At 41.0% G+C, this 15607-nt stretch overlaps 1 protein-coding gene across 2 annotated transcripts in view; it reads right to left on the bottom strand.

The window, feature by feature from the left end:
• Nucleotides 1-15607, bottom strand: part of CHCHD3 (coiled-coil-helix-coiled-coil-helix domain containing 3) — a 173082-nt gene that overhangs the window by 23977 nt on the left and 133498 nt on the right. For both annotated transcript variants that reach the window (XM_064442347.1, XM_064442356.1), the window contains exon 6: nt 6992-7062. In XM_064442347.1, coding sequence (XP_064298417.1) covers nt 6992-7062 — 71 coding nt within the window. The remainder of the gene's footprint in view (nt 1-6991; nt 7063-15607) is intronic.

Genomic DNA, 15607 nt, shown 5'->3' with positions numbered 1-15607 from the left:
TGCCTTCCCCTTCGAACACATCAACCGGACTCACCTGAAGAGGAAAGGGACTTTCAGACATAGAGGCATGTTCGCCCACAGGCTTATCCTACTCTAACAATACCCTACAATAACTATCCTACCTTTCAGAAGATCCTTTGTAATTCTACATACTAATTCATATCAAATAATAATAATAAAAAATCCTAGTCATTACATTACTTTGTGCTTTACTAAAATTAATTTTGAGATTGCTTTCTCCATTCCAGACCGTAAAGTATCTAACTGTGTGTTAAACTGGTGATAGCCTGAGGAGAGCTTTAATGAATGTACCCACGATTTCTAGAAAGGAAACAAAAGGGGGGAAAAGGATTATGGGAAACATGGGAAGAATTGGCTTGGCCCCCTTAAGTAACGTGCTATCTAAATTTTGAAAAATGGATTTTAAAAGTTAAAATAGCTCTCAAAAACCACATTCCGTGCTTCAAACATATCTCCTGACCAAATAAGCACATTTAAAGTTCACACTACAGCTCAAATATTTCATTGAAAACACACATCCCCATGCAAACAGACTCACGATTCTGGGCTTCACAGAAAAACACACAGATATTATGCCAGAATCCCCTGCTCCCACTTCTACAGAATGAATCTGCATTTAGCTAAAAAGTGCACAATTAATATTTCATCCAGCTCCGTTAAGTACTCTCATTCCTAATGGACTGTATTGATCAAAGGAAGAAAGTTAAACATCTATGTTGCTGTAGGGAAAACCAAAGTTGTCATTCGCGAAGTGATCGTAATTTCATAGGTAAATGTACCGAATAAAGGGGGCTTAGAGTGTTTGTATTCTAAAGCTGCTCAAAGGATATCCTCTTATATATATTTATAGATTGAAGAGCAACTGAGACGGGTAACTACCGACCACCAAAGTCCCTTCATCAAGGCAAGCAGCTGAAGCTGTAGGCAACTCTATCCGAAAGGCAGAAACACATAACTCCTGCTTCCTCGCTCCGATTCAAAGGCATGCATAATGCATGCACGGTGTAAAGGGTTTCGCCAGCCAAGGGAACGCTGTGACCAAGCAAAATCACATACACAAAGCAGCAGCAGAGAGTCAGACACGTCGCTTGAACGAGCTCTGCCGCGGCAGCCCTCGGGTAAGTCTATCAGGACCAAGTACCGGCTGAAGGGAGTGAGTAAAGGAAACAGATTCTGTTTTATTCCTTTTGCATTCAAAAGGAACAGGATTTTGGATGTACAAGATAAATAAGAAAGATCGAAAAGATTTGTAGTCTCTTTATCAATTTCTCTTCCTACATGAAGCAGCTCTACGCATATCCGAATCTGGACTGGTTTAAACCTAAGAGGGGTGACAATATCACAATCCACTCTGGGAAACACCACTTACACGTTGGTCGTTAAGTGTAATGCCGTTAGATACCAGATGTCGGCACTGGTTAAATCAAGGTAAGGAACTCTCACTGCTACACCACCCTCTGCACGGTGTCAGCACAATTGTCTGTGCAGCTACACAGCAAAGCAGCCCTGGGGAACAAAAAGGGGATGGGGTGGAGGAATAGAAAGAAAGAGAACTAAGACTACTCGAATACGTCTGCTGCTAAACAAAGTTCCATGGGTTAAGCCAAGTTGATGGTATTTTACGCTATGCGCTCCTCCTAGCATAATTTACAAACACATTAATCCTACTCTCATCTGCGGGATGTTGCGGATAACTCGGGACCATCGTTCCCAGCCATGACACGTGAAGGAAGAATTCAAGAATCACAGAATCACAGGCTGGTGGGGACTGGCAGGGACCTCTGGAGCTCACCCCGTCCCACCCCCTGCTGGAGCAGGCACCCCCAGAGCAGGGGCACAGGGCCGCGTCCAGGCGGGGGGCGAATGTCTCCAGGGAAGGGACCCCACAGCCTCTCTGGGCAGCCTGTGCCCCTGCTCTGGCACCCGCACAGCAAAGGGGTTTGGCCTCATGTTCAGGGGGAACTTCCCGTGTTCCAGCTTGTGCCCGTTGCCCCTTGGCCTGGCGTTGGGCACCACTGAAAAGAGCCTGGCCCCATCCTCCTGACACCCACCCTTCAGATATTTATAGGCATTGATGAGACCCCCCCCTCAGCCTTCTCTTCTCCAGGCTGAACAGACCCAGGTCTCTCAGCCTTTCCTCACCAGGGAGATGCTCCAGCCCCTGATCCCCTTGGCAGCTCTGCGCTGGCCTTGCTCCAGCAGCTCCCTGCCCTTCTTGAACTGGGGGGCCCAGAACTGGACACAAAATAGAACAACACCAGCGACAGTGTCATCAGGGCAAACAATACCAAAACAACTGTTTCATGACAAAGCACTACATGTACGTGCTACATTTGTAAGAAAAAAAGGTTAATTCGGGATCTACTTAGAGCCCATCGACTGGCTGAGCAACAGGAACTCAACCAGAAGAAGGAAAGCCTGCAGGTTCTGTCCGAGGAGTTCTAAATACCTTTCTGTTTTCTGTTCCTGGAAATACCCTATGCAGTATTTCACAGATAATTTATAAGCTGTACTTTTAACTTTAGTTTTTAAAAGCAACTAATGCTAATTATGGTAACAAATGGAACTGGTAGAAAACTGGAAGTTTCTCACCAGTGGTTCTGCACAAGCAGAAACAAAGCAGAAACGATTCGCTTGGGTATCTCCAACATGGATTTCTATGTCACAGTAGTATGTGAGTACAACGTGGTAGTTCCTGAAGATATTTGCATTAAGGAATTATCACTATTCCTAATTCACAGATAGCGCAGAAGAGTCCCTTAAAAGTCACCATATGTGCCCAACATCAGAAGGGTAACGAGAACAGTGAAATAAACCCACATTTCCCTGGTCTCAGTCCAACACCATTAAAAAGCTTATTTTCTGTCCATACTGCATTTTTTCCCAATGTCCAGAAAATTAGCATCACTGAGACAATTATATTTGAAGATCAAAGTGTCACAGTTATTCATTTAACGTGGCTTCATTACAAACCTTCTCAGCTTCACTTCCCAGTTCAAAAGAATATTAGCTAAAACACAACTTAAAGGAAGTGCTCTTCGTGCTTCTATGTATTTACAGATAACCCTCAAACATAACCGTGCTTTAGATTTTATTTGCAGTAAACATTAATAAGCCAAGCTTCATGATACAGAAGTCATCAATTAAAGGAAGACATGATATTGATGTTTTGTCATTTATTCCCATCCACTCCATCCTGAATCAAACCCCCCGCTGGACGTATTTTCGAGGTTGTAATAGCCTGTTGCCTGGCTATCACCAAGCCCTACCTTCCATCAGCGATCAGAGCAATGGAAATGATTGAGGATCACGTGACACGTATTGATTTGGTTTGTAAAACTCTTTTTAAAACGTCTCAGATGTGTGAAGATTGTACAGCGTGAAGCAGCCAGAGCAAACCCCAAACCTTTGTGTTTAACCGAACAAGCTCCTCCAGCTCCCGAGAGGCGTTTCTCCTGATGGCAAGGTTCGTTAGCAACAGTCTCAGAGTAAGGGAATAAAGCCATCAACATCGGTTGGACTAGATGATCCCTGAGGTCCCTTCCAACCTGTGATTCTGTGAAAATCTGTAACTCAGAATAAACACCCAAGCTTTCAGACGATGCAAAGAATCCTCCATGATTAAAACTGGATCATTTCATCCAGGAGCCTGTCAATGTACAAACCCATACAAACCCCACGCCACGACGCACAAGATCCGGAATGTGGCTTCGTTGCAGACACGGGTGTTTAAAAGTGACACCGAAGTGACACAATGAGATCCAGGGAAAAACCTCACCCTTGCTTGGCTTCGCACAAACACCCCCCGGGCAGCACAACCCAGAACAGCCGATCCCCAAAGAGGACCTGGGTTTTCTGTGAGTCAGGCTGGCTGGGGATGACGTTTTTGCCAAGAAATCAGCAAGAAGCAGCAGCTCCTTGTTGCCTACGAGAGCACGGTGGAGCAGGAGAGGAATGGCAAAATATTTTGGAAAAAGCACTAGTGCACAGCTATGAATTCTATTATCTACCACAAGCGATCAAAACGCACATAAGATAAAGTAAAAACATTTATTTTAGGCCAAATTTGCCCTACCTGCTTACTCTATTCCTAAATGAATAATCGAGATGTTACTGGGCTCTAGACACCACGGAGGAATAAAATGTCACCACCGCAGCTGCCAAATTTCCCGCTACCAGCCCTTCAAATTACGGGGAAAAAAACCCAATACAAACATACAATTGGATTAGTTAAAGTTCAAATCTTTGCCCAAAGCCCGGCTCTTCCTGTAATATTGCATTCTTTTCGTCTTGTGTAAACTTCTCATTATAACAGAGACATCTTCATAATATAATAATTCTGGTTATAATGTAACTGCGGGTAACATAACTCCTACATTAGAAAAGGCAGCATGCTCTAGTAATGTTGTTTTAATGTAATTTGTGTACTGCAGGAACTGACTGAACCTGGTCATTTAGGATTTGATCAATGTGAATTAGTGTCTTAAAGAGATGAACCGTTTGATAATTCAGAATTTGATCAATGTGAATCAGGACCTCACGGAGATAAAACATTTATCATGAACGTTTGGAATATCAGTCTAATCCAGGCAGCGCTGGAGAAGGTAATAAGCAGGCATCGATAAGGACTGCAGACAAAGTACAGAAGACCTGCCAGTTCTCTGATCCAGGTATATGGGATATTTGGTTTTTCCCTTCTAACGGGGTGAATTATCCCCAAAGGCTGATGAGGCCACAGCTGATGTAATTTCAGGGACTAAACGGAGGAAGGAAAAGGAAAATCTAGGAAATATTTAAGTAATTATCCACTTCTCTTTGCTCTTCAAAGAGACGTAGCTTAAAAAGTTGAAGAAATGCAAGTTATCTCAATAAAACTTAGTAACTAATTCTAGACATGTTTAAAATAAAGTGAGACTATTTCGTAATAATACCACAATTAGATCTATTAGTCTCACACTTAGAACCTGAAATCACACTGACATGCAGCCCATCGGTTTATGCATTAACAAAAATTTAGCAGTTCAACCTTATTTAATTCTTCTTTTACAGCCAATTAAACAAGCTTTTTAAACACCATTGCTTGAAACTCCGTCCTCAATCCTCACATCCAATTAAACCGAATACGAGAAGTGCCTGGTGACACCGAAAGAGCGTCATCTTTAGGTTTCACTAGATCAATCCTAGTTTATCCATCAAGTTACATACAGAAACAAGTGATAAAATAACATCTGCTGAATTTAAACCTTCAATAAAAAGACATGGCATTTAAAAGCATTTTACGTAAGAAAAACTTTTAAATTATAAAGTAATATTGATATTTTACGTACTTTATCTAATCTAGTGCAATTTATCCATGTACTTCAGATATCTTTTTCTTTTCATAATATTTTCTTTCTGGTTTTTTTCAGGACAAAATTGGATTCACTGATCAAAAAGCTCCGAATAATTTTTCAGAAAATTTAGCTTGAAGTGCAAAGGAAGCACAGCAATTTCAGTAATGGCATTACGGCAAAGACTAGTCAAATAGGTGACTTCTATTTATACCTTTAGTCTCTAGAAAATTAAGAAAAGACCAATCTCATCAAGCATTAGGAATCTCTGATTCCCCCTCCAAATCCCTTTTCATTAAATACTCTTTGCTTTACGCAGACAGACTGCAACATCCTTCAAATGGCTTTCTTAAAATTCTTAAGATACTGACTGACGCTAAGGACTGGCCAGCTCCGTTTGTGCAAAAAGGAACCCAAAACCATTTGATTTACTTAGAAAATTATTTATATATTATTTATATACTAGGGAGAAAATCCCAAACCCGAAACCATTTCCTGCCTCTGACCACACCCACCACCCAGAGCATCAACAACTACTTCAAATCACAATAAAAGCTTATTTTGGAATAATGAAAGTCAGATTAGGCAATAATTAGATTTCAAAACCTGAAAATACCCCACTGTAACAAAGGAAGGGGAAATATTGCTTTGATTGGAGCCTTATCACAGATGAAAAAAACAACAGTGAGTCACAACATACCAGGCTTCCCATCCATTAGGGGAAACCCTCTGAATTATGCTTAAATCAGATCTTGAGTGAATGGTCATTCTGTCCCTCTTGTTTAAGGGACAGACGGATCCAGTCCTCAGTATATGATGCACCATTAACCAGTACAAAACCTTTATACGTACTCTACAGAATATTTAACAATTCATGATTTTAAGAGGTGAAATGATTTTTATCGTATGGTTAAGGACTTTATTTATATCATTATCAGCAGCTCAAAAAGGCCTGTTCTCTTCTTGCTCACCAAAAAAACCAAAACGCCAACCAAAAGAAAACCCCTCCACAAACATAAAAATGGTCACAGAATAATTCTTTTTACGCAACACTTCATGGTTACTGCTGAGACTAAAAGGTTGTAACAAGTTCTCACTGTATCCTTACTAAAATGATAAATGGAACCTTCTCCCTAATGGATGAACCGGCAGAAAGGGAAGAGTCCAAGGCTAAGGGTCGGAGTCGCTTTGATCCATCAATTACTATATCTTCATTTAACCATCCTCAGGACTGATAAAAATTATTTAATTTGACCGTCACTGTTAAGGGCAAAGTGAAGTTGCTAATTTAAATCCTTTCACATCATGCAAGCGCAGGATGAATACTATTGTAATGCAAAGTTGGAACTACATTTTGGGTTCTCCATTAGAGAAAAAACGTTAAGGAATATATATTTAGAATATTTAATGCATCTTATCAAATATAAATTAATTAGTACATTACTAACTGTACATCCAATTTCTATGCAGCTTATGGTTACCATGCACTGGCTTCCAAATTCTTCAAAATTCTCTCATTTCAATAACCAGCACAGACTGATAGGATCTATGATCGGGGGAAGGGAAATTGTTGTGAATTTTAATGTGGATAAGAACTCATCTAGCTGCCAGGCTCAAACACCACAGTAGAAAAGACTTACTTGAACCGAGCTGACACTTCATCGGCAGCTTTTTGGTATTGCTCTGTGGTAACTTTGTAGAACTGGGCGCTCTGGAAAGTGGAAAAGAAAATACAGATTTTATATAATATCATTTATATGCATGCTAATATCTAGTAAGTAATGCTAATTCGGATATTTTATCCATTTCTGTTGCTCCAAAAAAAACCCCCCCAAACCCTCAAATATTCTACAAAGTTGCAGAAATTACTCTTTTTTTTGCTGTTTTTTTTAAGTAAGCATGTCCTCTTGGATCCGGAAGGTTATGCAAAAGAGATGGCTCTTAGGGAGGAAACTGTAAAAAGACACAAGGTAAGATTCACATATTTAGCATGAGGTGCTGCTGGAGCCTTTGAAGCGTCTCCGTTAGAAAAAGGAGAAGAAGAAAAAAAAATCAAAATACTGAATCCTCACTTCTTTGCACGTCCCTGCTCGTGCTACTGACACATATATCCCCATCTAGCTTGCAGGTGATCCTCAAGTCAAACGTCAAAGTTGGACAATAAATTAACTATGGCTTGACTTTCTCTTCTGCTCTTTGCCTCAATAACGCCTCTCACAGTGAGGCATTTTAATATTCCAAACTTCCAGGTTGCTTCAATCGGTTGCTAATTTTAATTTTTGAAATCAGGCAGCTTCAGAATGTATTTTCATCTCCCCTAAACCCAGGAATGCCTTTCACTCCGTTCCACCAAATCATTAATTTCCAAGATGCAGGCAAGACAAGATTGAATCATCAAGCAATAGAACTTTTATATACTTAAAAATGGCAAAGTTTCTCAGTGGGATGTAGGATATTCAAAGACAAATCACTATAATGTTGTGATGCTTCATGTCTAGATAATATATACTTGGTATTTTTAAAGAGGTTTTTATAGCCTTAGCACAGTTGGACTTAAGATGTAATAACTAAGGCACCTGGCTTCACAGTTGGAGAAATAAAGAAAAGTTAAAGCAGTTCAAAAGTTCTCTAAACCCATTTTTTCTCTAAACAGTGGGGCAAACAGGTCGTAGAGATGTAGAAAGGTTTTGTTGGCGCTCAGAAGAACTCCTCTGTAGCTTTGCAGCTCTTGAGTCATCCGGCATCCCAGGGAGCCACGTTAACACAGCAACAGAACTCTTACAATCACACACTGCGTAATTACATAAAAACCACTCTGAATCCTTATCAAAGTTATTCATTCCACAAGATGGTTTTGCACCTATAAAACATTTAACACACATGGAGGGCACAATGCAGCCCACAGAAAGCATCATTCCAATTTTATTTTGGGTTAAGTAGGCAGTTTTATATACTTAAGACCTTGATGTATGAAAAAGCAATATGCCTAAAACATTGTTAGGAAAAAAATATTTTAAAACCCCTGTAATTGGAGAGATCGCTCTTGTGTAGAAGTCAAAAATGACTTAGTCTCTTTGATCATTGGATAAGCAAACATGTCCTGAGCAACATTAATCTGTGTCAAATTACGCTATGAGGAAGGCAGGTATGATAGCCCACTGCAGCAAACACACTTGACGGAAACTCCGGAAGAGGCAGCGCTATCGACAGAAGTAAAAGGAGAAAACATTTTCCTTTTCCATTTGAGGATCTCACCTTCCAAGGTTCTTCCTCGGGAATTATAACCTTGCAATGCACAGAAATCACTGAGAAAGAATACCAACTCCAGACACGGGTAAAATTGTATTGCAAGTCTAATATTTTACCGCAAATTATAACAAATTGTGTAACATCCACTGCAGTCAAAGGTCACGCACAGATCACAAAGAGCGTGGTGGGCTACTGCACTCGTGCTTCTGAGATTCAGACCTAATAATTCATTTGTACTGGAATTAAGGTTTCCACGCATGTGACGGGGTAATTTATTTTTTCATAAATCATTGCTGGCCAGTAAGAAAATGAAAATGAAAGCCTCCTCACACCAGTGACCCCCTTGCATTTAGCAATCTCAGCTGCCCAATGACAGTCACATCCAGGTTCCTTGGACGCAGATGAAATCAATAGGTACGCGATTAGACAGCAGACTGACTATGGTGCGAGTGCGGACAGGTCACCATTTGAGATGATGAATAGCTCTCTATCATCCTACAGTCCCCTACGATGCTAACATTTACTATAATCGTATTTGGGCCACGATTTATCTTTCTTTTGCCTGATCAATAAAGATGAACACAACAGTTGTAAGGATCGATTGCAATTTTTTACCATTTTCAAGCATGAGGGAGCATTTCTGACACAAAAACAATATTCTGAGTGGACTTGTTCTACTTTTTAATTGCAGTTCAAGTGGTCAACTGAGCTGCTATATATGCCAAGAAGTTTTAATCCTATGGTAGACTCAAGCTATCAAGGAATCATTTGTTACCTTAGATAAAGCGTACTGTGTTTCTTGGATCAGGTTCTCCTTTGAAATTCATTCAGGTTCTCTTTTAGAGATACTCTCTATAATCCAGAGATGAAGTTTCATTTTAGAAGTCCTCCCTAATCCTCAAGATAAGAGTGCAGCGGTCATTTCTCTAAATACAGAAAAAAGTGGTGCTATAGCATAGCTCTGTTAACATAAATGATTTCCTCCGTCTCCAGATAACACGTATATGCATTTACAATGCCTGCACAGCCTGCATATTCACTTACTGTTTGACTCAAAGTGGAGGTAAAAAGCTACGGTCCAATTCTCAGGTTAGCAGCAGTGGCAAACTATCAGAGAGTAGCTCTGGATCCGGCCTGTGGAGCTTCAGGAGTTCCAGCAGCTCTTCCAAACGCAGCTGCTCTCTCCCCAAAGCGTGCACAGGCGGGGAGGAGGGAAGGAAGGGAACAGAAATGCAACCCCGCCTACCGCTCTGCATCAAGCACCGCACGCATGAACATACAAAGCTCAGCTATTTATTACATTCCAGATATACATACTCTCTAAATATTCTTGGATTCTTTTAACTAAATAAGCACTAAAACGGTAGCAAATACTACAACCAAGTTCCTTTGTATCTTTGATTTGGGTCCCTCAGGCACATGTAACTCTTCACTTAGAGTTACACAGCATCTCCCCCTCTTTAAAGTCTATTCTGTTGCTGTATAACAAAAAGATGCTTTTTTGCAGACCTTTACAGTCTCCTTTGCTGCAAGAAGTATGAAAGTACAGGAAGCGTGTTCCAAAAGACGCTAGGAACTTCCAAGAGGGAACAGAAGTGTCAGGGTTACGGCAATTAATCATCAGCTCAGATTATGTAGAAGACGCTATTTCTGTCTCTGTTGTGAAGTTCTTGCACGATGTGGGCATGTTGCTTGACTTCAATATCAAAACAAAGCGGCAAATTTGGTTCTTGATGACTAACCCGTAGCTTCTTCAAAGTCAGGTATCTAGTCTAAACTGAGCACGGAGGTGTGCTCCAGAATCGCAGGGGTTGCTGGCTAGCAGATCCCACACATGTAAGTAGGGACATATGGGGGAACCCCAGCAATTACAGGAGCAGGTACGGCGATATGTCAGAGGTCCGTGTCACCTGAAGAATGGCGATACGTCAGAGGTCCATGTCATCTGAAGAAGCCCACTGCCTTCTATACTCACATTTTCCAACTTGCAAGTATTTGATTTTAGCACTTAGCTATTCTTTCAGCAGAGAAAGCTTAAAAAAAAAAGGTGAAGAGGAAGCTGGGGGAAGAGAGGAAAAGAAATCCACCAAATGGCAGAAATGCCATGACGTAAAATCATGACACTGAGCTTGCATCACCTGGAAAATTATGATGCTTATGATCTTCAATACAATCCTGTTCTACCTGACCTAATTACACAGTGGGTAGGATTGACTTGTGCTCGCCAAGCTGTCTTACAGATCCTGACATTCCCAATAGCTATCAACCTCTCTGCTCTGTTCCCTCAAACCAGACAGCTTATTCTTCCGTCAGTCTACTCTTAACTCTACTTCCTACCCTGTACCTCCTAAAGAGGTGACTCTCCTGTTAACCAACTTCTGCCTTCTCACAGCCTCTTTAACCTTCTGTACCCCGTCCCCCTCTTCCAGGCTGCGCCTCTGATGTCCTCGGCTTGAGCCTCCTGCCCCTCTCAGTCTCACGCCACTGGCACAGTCCGTTGTACTTGGGCTGTTCTTCTTGACCTCTGGGCTTTGCATTGCCCAACATGTATTTTGACAGTCCAAGAGCGACAGTTCTCAAGGAGCGAGTAATCCTCAGCCTTCGCTAGCACTTGGGCAGCAGCGCCAAGCAGATAAATACACTATAGGAAACACGATTTTTTTCTGCTTACCCACCTGGATCTCCATGGCAAAAGGTTTTGTTTAAGATAAGCAAAATCTGAGTCAGAGAAGGGAAAACACTGTTTTAATGTATGTGTGAACTGATGTTTTTATAGGAACATCAGTTGTCCTGCTGAACTGGAGTAAGACAAGCTCAGGCACATTCTCCCAGGAATGACAAAAACGAGAACCCAGAAAACATCCAAACTCTGCCCAATTTCAGCTTCCTAGAAAATTCTTAAAATGCAGTTCCAAAATTACCTATTCATCATTTCCTAAAATACTGTAACATTGTGTTAGTTACCATACAGGCAGTAAGCCATTCAGAGGTGTTTTGTTGAAAAAAAGTACAAAAAATTTATAAACATTTAGTCAAGTGACTAATTTCACGTGTGGCTTTAATCTAACTGACCTGAATACTAGGTGATCCCCAAGGTCCGTTCCAACCTGTGATTCTGTGAACAGGATCACCACATGTTAAGTTACTTAAGTGTTTCTGGCACAAAAATTACACATAGGATACAACCAAATCGAGTGACAAGTAGTATTTTCAATGCCTTTAATTTAGTACACTTTGAAAAGAATGATGGGGGTTTGTCGTTCTTGGGGAAGAACTGCTTTTTTAAGAGCTGTCTTCAAAGGAGGGACCAGAGAGAAGCGTAGGCTGGCATTGTGGAAGAGAAGCTAAAGAAAAAAGGACATGAATTTTGATTTTAAATCCATCCAATTTCCCCTGATAAATACACAGTGCCACAGCACATATAAATAACGTTATAATTCAGGTAGAGAAAAATGAGATCTGACCACGGGCAAGAGTATTTTCATCATGTTTTCCCCCATAATAATCTTTCCCGAACAAAAGTAGGAGCAGAAGCTTCTTGAAGAACATGTTGTGGAAGAATAGGAGAATAATTATTTTGCTAGACAGATCTGATTTCAAAGGTCTGTGTAAGAAAAATAAATTCCTACAGAACCTCAGAAGGTCAGCTGTTTTGTCTGCATGCGGGACCTCAAAGCAGAAGCGTGTGTTTTAGTCTCCTCCGAAAATCTTCAGATTTTCGGCCAGATAAAGTTCTGAAAGACCTTGTGTCATCCAACCTGATAAAAGGTTATCAAAAGAACCAGGAGAACTTGAGAGCCCTCATTTAATTTCACTAAAGAAACATCACCTATCTGCACTATTTTATAACAAATGTGCTGAAACTGGTTTTACTGCCGGCATACCACGACTTCTTTTTGGCATTGAAATGTCTCTTTTAAGCCCCTTGGCTCTTAAAGCCCTGAACAGATTCCGTATGAGAGTAACATTCACGGAACCTATTTAAGGTTGGGTTGTTTTTTTTTTTTAAATTTAATAGTTATGTAGTTAACAGTTTATTTGACAAAGAAAATGACGTGCGACTTCCATACAAAAGAGACAAATCTGGCCTTCGCTTCAAGTTAGTGCTGTGAAAGACAAAAATGAGCACAGCTTGACTTCAGAGCAGCTCAGCACCTGCTCCACCCACCAAAGGAACGAAGAGCTTGGGCTGTTTGGCACCTTTGAGAATCAGGGGAGAATTTTTAATTTAAAGACTTCTTTTTCCTTGTCATCCTCCCCCACGGAAGGACTCAAAGCATCAGCAGGCAAAGATTATCACGTTCCCTGAATGGCAAATTGGAAAGTTTTCTTTGCCTCTTTTTAATCCATTTCTGCTGAAGTTAAGCTTTCTTTTATCCCTTAATTGAACTTCTGGCCATTTCATCTCAGTATCTTTTACGAACCCATTTGTGGATAGTATGAAGCATTTTGTTTTATTCATTCTGTTGACACGCGGCCTGAGATCTATACGGCCTTAGAAGAGAAGACTTCCAAAGCCAGAAGGAAGGAAGCCTATAAAGTTGCTTCACAGATCTGAGTCCAGCCTCAAGACTGCCATGGTCCCCTTTCTGTCTGGTGCTGCAAAGGAGCGACAAGAAGCCTGGCACGGCCACCGCTGTCAAGAGAGACCTATTACAGCAGTTGTGCAAAGGAGACCCGCAAAGGAGCGTTTTGGTACAGGAGGGGGCCACGAAAGGTGTATGATCGCTAGATCGTGCCCCACGGTTATGCAAACTATAAAGCAGACCATGTCGATTATAAAGAAAAAGGTAAGATTAACTCTTAGAAGAAATAGCCTTAAAACCCCCAGCCATGCTTGATCTGTGAAGCTGGCGCTAACAGCAACAGATGAGCAAGAAGAGGAGAAATTGGGGAAGGGGAAATAACAAAAAGAGAATAAGACTACCTACGGTAGTGTGCATACATCCCAGTTCCAAATCATACTAAATTACAGCTTTATAAATATATGACCATTTTTAAGGCATCTTTATTTGAATTCAAAATCTCTATTTGTCTCTGAATTGATTTTAATAAGCTATGGAAAACCAAGTGTATAACATCATACAGACTCCCAAGTAATACTGCATCTTTATTATACCTCAAATGCTATTAAAATGATATATGAATGAAGTAATTTCTTCTGAAATATCATCAGATCAGGCCTTTGCACAAATTTTTAGATAACTTATTTTTTATACAAGTTATGACTTCTCTCATCTGATCCAGCTGCACTATTCAGCCAATTGTTGCATTTTTCAACTCCAGAGATGAAATGAAAGATGTTCAACTCCACACGCAGGGAACCTACCTACAGCTTATGACTTCTGCTCTTGTTGGGGTTTTTACATGCTATTATGAGCTCCTTTTTGAATGAGGGGACTGACTGCCTTCATCAGAACCCATCGGATGGACCAGAAAGTTCTCTGTACCTGTCATGGGGGTGAAAATAATAAGGCATTCAGCTTTTAGGAAAATCTACTCAAATGGAGCAGCGTCATGAAAGAATAGCTGCTGCCCAAGGCAAACCAGTTTCCCAATTCGGAACTGCAGCATGAAGGTAACCTCCAGAGAAGCACCCAAGAGATCCCTTGATGAGAGACTTTGAGCACGTAACAAGGATGTTCAGGACAACTCAGAAATAGTCAGGGGCTAAAGATGTGTTGGCAGATCAGGGGACATGCTTTCAGAGCAAAGGAGAACAACTGATGTGCAAGGAATGGGAAAAGTAGCTGTAAGGCAGGGAGAGAGCAGGCTAACTGAAAGAAAAATCAAAAAAAGCTGAAGGTAACGACCTGGGATCCTGGACTAAGCCTACTGAGGACATCCGGATGGTACGGAAGTTAAGGCTAAGACCAATTTTCAGGATTTCGGTGGAGTTTGCCCAGAGCTACGTATTTCTTCCCTTGGCTCAAATTCAAATGCAATTCCCTCTCTTCCGCCCTTTACTCCCAAGCCTTTACAAAACCTCATCTCCCCCTTATGTCCTGGAAGAAAATGGCTCTGGACCAGAGCACCCCTCCAATAGAATAGATGCCTGAACTGTAGGGACTGAAGGGAGGAGTCTGGGCACTCAACGCCACCACGTACTTTTTTCTATAGAGGTATAAAAAAGCAAACAGGTATCCAAAACAGTGTTGAAGATGCCAGAAAGAGAGACAGCACTACCACCCACTCAAACAAAGGAAACAAAGGAGAAGCACATGCTGTATCTTGGCAAATGTTCCGCCAGAAGACAATTCACTTCCCAACATAATTTGTTTGATTTCATGACGTGTGTTTGTCAGAGTATACATTCAGCGTGCGGCAAGTGGGGTGAGGTACTTAACTCAGTTATCAGCAGAAAATGGGGAAAATAGCAGATTCTTTGACCTTTTCTTTTGAATTTCCAATTGTTTTGCAGGCACCACTAACTAATACCTTTAACTGCAACTATTCATGTCTTTAAAGTTTCTCCCAAGATACGCTTCACTTCAACTTTTCTGCCCTAGTAAAGCATTGATCTCTAATTTGTTAACACTCAGAGCTGCCAAAGAAAATGAAAACCTTTGTGAAAAGGACAAATCTATTCAAAGTTCTTACAGCTATTCAGCCAAGCATCTAATCTGCATGTAATTGTAGTAGTCTTTAATACAAATGTTCTCAATCTTAGAGATGCATGTGTAAATGCGCAACTATATTTATGTCTCCTGCTGATGACAAGATGCCTCATCTAAATGATTCCTATTTACAACTTTCCTTCTCAGTCTCACTCCTTTAAATGTTACACTTTATAAATTACATTCTCCCTAGGGTACCAATGGGTATTATTTCTCCACGTCCTAAAGCAGACTTTCCCCCCAGCATGGCATACGAACATGTCAAGCTGCCAAGGGCCGTCTTGGAGGCATATAGGAATGGGTATTGCTGCTGCCAGGAGTGATGCCCAAGAAATATAAGTTGAAGAATCCCTTCTCCCAGTACCATCGGGCACAAACTGCAGCACTAGG

The sequence above is a fragment of the Phalacrocorax carbo genome, chromosome 1, assembly GCF_963921805.1.
Source record: "Phalacrocorax carbo chromosome 1, bPhaCar2.1, whole genome shotgun sequence".
NCBI classification, from domain to species: Eukaryota; Metazoa; Chordata; class Aves; order Suliformes; family Phalacrocoracidae; genus Phalacrocorax; species Phalacrocorax carbo.
The sequence above is the reverse complement of the archived record's forward strand: the minus strand, read 5'-3'. Positions and strand labels throughout refer to the sequence as shown.